This window comes from Otolemur garnettii, unplaced genomic scaffold (genome assembly GCF_000181295.1).
Source record: "Otolemur garnettii isolate 467f Iridium unplaced genomic scaffold, OtoGar3 scaffold00022, whole genome shotgun sequence".
NCBI classification, from domain to species: domain Eukaryota; kingdom Metazoa; phylum Chordata; class Mammalia; order Primates; family Galagidae; genus Otolemur; species Otolemur garnettii.
The window spans coordinates 22,760,777-22,764,705 of NW_003852417.1; the positions used below are offsets into that span (position 1 = coordinate 22,760,777).

Sequence of the window (3,929 nt, forward strand, 5' to 3'; positions counted from 1 at the left end):
CTGATTAATTCAGAATTTGTGTTACATCCTGCAGTATCGGCAAAAAAAAAAAAAAAAAAAAAAAGCAGGATAGGATACAGTTGCTATGTTAACCATGGGAAAGTCAATCTCTCTAAGCCTCAGTATCTTCACCAATAGTAGCGATTTTCAATTTGTGTGCTTCAACCCACTGATGTGCTATGGGAGGATATCAGGTGTGCTGTGAAAAATTTTAAAGATTATTAAAGATTAATAATTCAAAATATTCAAAAAGAAGTTCAAAGCACAGTAAGTATATTCTTTTTTTTGAGACAGTTTCACTTTGTCACCCTTGGTAGAGTGTCGTGGCATCATAGCTCATAGCAATCTCAGACCCCTAGGCTTAAGCGATTCTCTTGCCTCAGTCTCCCCAGTAGCTGGTACTACAGGTGCCGGCCACAACATCCAGCTAGTTTTAGAGATAGGGTCTCATTCTGGGTTAGGCTGGTCTCGAACCTGTAAGCAAGCTCAGGCAATCCACCCTCGTTGGCCTCCCAAGCTGGGTTTACAGGCATGAGCCACTGCGCCCAGGCCTTTTTGCTCTTTTTTTGATCAATATAATTTAAGTGTGCCATGGAAGTTTAACTATAGGTTCAAATGTGTTCTGACATAAAAAAGATTGAAAAACACTCATCTGTAGAATGAAGTGGTTGGAATAGATACACAGTGAGCTCGCTTTCAGTTCTAAAGTGCTCTTAATTATGCAAGAGAAGCAGAGGTACAATAGAGATGAGATGAACTTTTCTCTGTGTGTACCTTTGCATAGATGATTTTGTTGCCATCAGTTGCAATGTTAATAATAAATAAGTTTTTAAAAAGAATGAGATAAAGGAAAACAAAGAGCAAAAATGGCAGGTGCAAATCTCATATAATTATATTAAATGCAAATGGACTAACCACTCTAATTAAAAGGCAGAGATTATCAGAACTAGGTTTTAACAAAAACAAGCTCTATGCTAGCTACAATTTTAATGACAAAGACAAATCGGTGGTAAAAAAACAAAAGTATTTTGCATGCAAACATTAATCATGTAATGGCATCACTCTAGCTAAAAACTACTTATTTCTTTTTTTTTTTTTAGAGACAGAGTCTCAGTTTGTCACCATTAGTAGAGTGCTATGGCATCACAGCTCACAGCAACCTCCAGCTCTTGGGCTTAGATGATTCTCTTGCCTCATCCTCTGAAGTAGCTGGGACTATAGGCACCCGCCTCAATGCCCAGCTATTTTTTGTTGCAGTTTGGCCAGGACTGGGTTTGAACCTGCCACCCTCGGTATATGAGGCTGGTACCCTACTCTCTGAGCCACAGGCGCCACTCAAAACTACTTATTTCTTTTCTTCATTTTAGATTTTTGTCATTCTTGCTTAATCTAAACTAATTAGAAAAATCTACATTTTTCCTATCTAAACTAATTAGAAAAATCTACATTTCAAAAAACAAGTTTTTGGCTGGTGCAGTGGCTCACACCTATAATCCTAACACTCTGAGAGGCTGAGGTCAGTTGATTGCTTGAGCTCAGGAGTTCCAGACCAGTCCACGCAAGAGTGGGACCCTATCTCTACTAAAAATGAAAAGCTGAGGCAAGGGTATCACCTGAGCCCAAGAGTTTAAGGTTACTGTGAGCTAGGATGCCATGGCACTCTACTGAGGGTGGCAAAATAAGATATAGTCTCAAAAATAAACAAGTTTTTCATGAACATATACTCTTGTTATAGTAGTTAGTATTTTAATCAATCATATAAGACCTTTTCTTTTTTACTTAGTTTATATTTTCTTTCTTTTAAAAAAAAAACATAGACTCATGGCCAATACATATGAGTCCTTTTCTTAGAGTAAATATTTTCTGGGCTATGGTGTTCATAAATAAAAAGCCAGCCTGTCTTTCCCCAGTGGCAAGGAGGGAAATAAAGGACTATGCTCATGGTTCTCAGGTTCCCAGTATTTGTCTACCAGGGATCCTCAAACTTTTTAAACAGGGGGCCAATTCACTGTCCCTCAGACCATTGGAGGGCCGGACTGGAGGCCCTGGGACGAGTCGGCTGCTAAGCAGGACAGGCAGCGGCGGCAAAAACACTCAGCAGCGGCAAAAACACTCAGCGGCGGCAAAAACACCCAGCGGGCTGGATAAATGTCCTAGGTGGGCCGCATGTAGCCCATGGGCCATAGTTTGAGGATGCCTTGTCTAGTCTTTTCCAATATAGGTTTGTCTAACTACAAGTTTATATTAATATACAAATGGTTTCCTTAGTGATCTTTACTGACTCCCACCAGTTTTATAGTCTGATTTTAAAAGAGTTATACCATCTTTTTCTTAAAACCCAAATTTTAAAATATGTCTGAACTGAACATGTCAGTTTATCTAGAAATACGCAAAGGTTTCTCCATACTTGGTGTACATATCCTTTGAGAACCTAAGACTCAACTGTTATGCTAGTGCATGTTAATTAACTACATTGCAATAGGTTAATGGGTTAGAGTCAGAGGCATGAAAACATTAAGAAAATCATTTTCTGGCTTGGCGCCCATAGCACAGTGGTTACAGCACCAGCCACATATACTGAGGATAGCAGGTTCGAACTTGGCCCGGGCCTGCTAAACAACAATCACAACTGCAACAAAAAAATAGCCAGGTGTTGTGGCAGGCACCTGTAGTCCCAGCTACTTGGGAGGCTGAGGCAAGAGAATCATTTAAGCCCAAGAGTTTGAGGTTGCTGTGAGCTGTGATGTCACAGCACTCTATCAAGGGTGACATAGTGAGACTCTGTCTCAAAAAAAAAAAAGAGAGAGAGAGAAAGAAAATCGTCTTCTCTCTCCTTCTCAATCATTTATTCATCCATTCATCCAAATATTTATTAGGTAGTAATTATATGACAGGACATGTGGCAAGTTACAAGCCTGTTTCTTAATTTTCTCTTTAAGTTATAACCATCTTCAGTTTTTCTGAAATTCTCTACTATTTTCCATCAATACTTAATTTTGATTCCAATGTGGAGAAAGAAAAATCATTAAGAATGGGCTAGGTATTAACTAGAAATCTTTACTATATTTTCTACTTTCTCTTAAATTTCCATTTGAGAGATTTAGTGTGTAACAGCACGTTTTTATGCTGCTCTCTCTCAGTTAACGGAGGCACTGGTTACCGAGGGTTTTCACTGCGTGTGCAGACAGGCAGCAGGAGACTAGCTGGATTTCCTCAAGGTCACGGGGCTCACTCGACAGAGACTTGACTATGTAATCCACTCCTTCCCCAATGTCAGACAAGTGGGTCAAACGAAATAAACACATCTTCTTCAGGTTGGTCAGACCTTCAGCTACAAAGAGATCAAAAGAAAATGCATTACGATACCAAATTAATTAGATTTAAACATTGATTAATGGACTTAAGAAGAAGGCAAAAAAGAACAATTGTGCAGAGACCTTCCCATGTCCTTTCTGTAGAGACCTCAAGTTACAGAGACAAGGAGAGTTGTTTTTCTTTCACCTTTCACTTTCCAGTCTTCTGGACCATACAAAGGTCACGTCTGTGGAGATTATTCTCTTAGTAACATAAAAACTAGAGTAAATGTGTAGTATTTTTAAGGGGATAAGCACGTGCTCTTACCATAACTCTTTATGGATGAAGCCTTCTGGGAGTAATTTCCTTTCAACATCCTCAAAAATGTTAGGGTGGGACTGAGGTCAGAGGAGCTGCATGAGGACACTGATTCCTTGGTGCACTTCTAGTGCAAGTGCGTCAAAGTCTCAAAATGTCCTGGTTTGGACCTCATGACTTGGGGCCTGCCTGATGCTTTATAAGGAAGACCACCTCCAGTGCAGCATGTTTAACCAGAAGAGAGATACACCTTAATCAACAGTATGATCGAAAATACTCTAAAATGTTCCTCATTCTTAGTTCTGAAACTAATGTGG

The 3,929-nt window shown here is 39.5% G+C and overlaps 1 protein-coding gene across 1 annotated transcript in view; it reads right to left on the reverse strand.

The window, feature by feature from the left end:
- NLRC4 (NLR family CARD domain containing 4) overlaps nucleotides 1–3,929 on the reverse strand; it is a 51,030-nt gene that overhangs the window by 21,743 nt on the left and 25,358 nt on the right. The window contains exon 6 of the mRNA XM_023511875.1: nucleotides 3,161–3,331. Within this exon, the coding sequence (XP_023367643.1) occupies nucleotides 3,161–3,331 (171 nt within the window). The remainder of the gene's footprint in view (nucleotides 1–3,160; nucleotides 3,332–3,929) is intronic.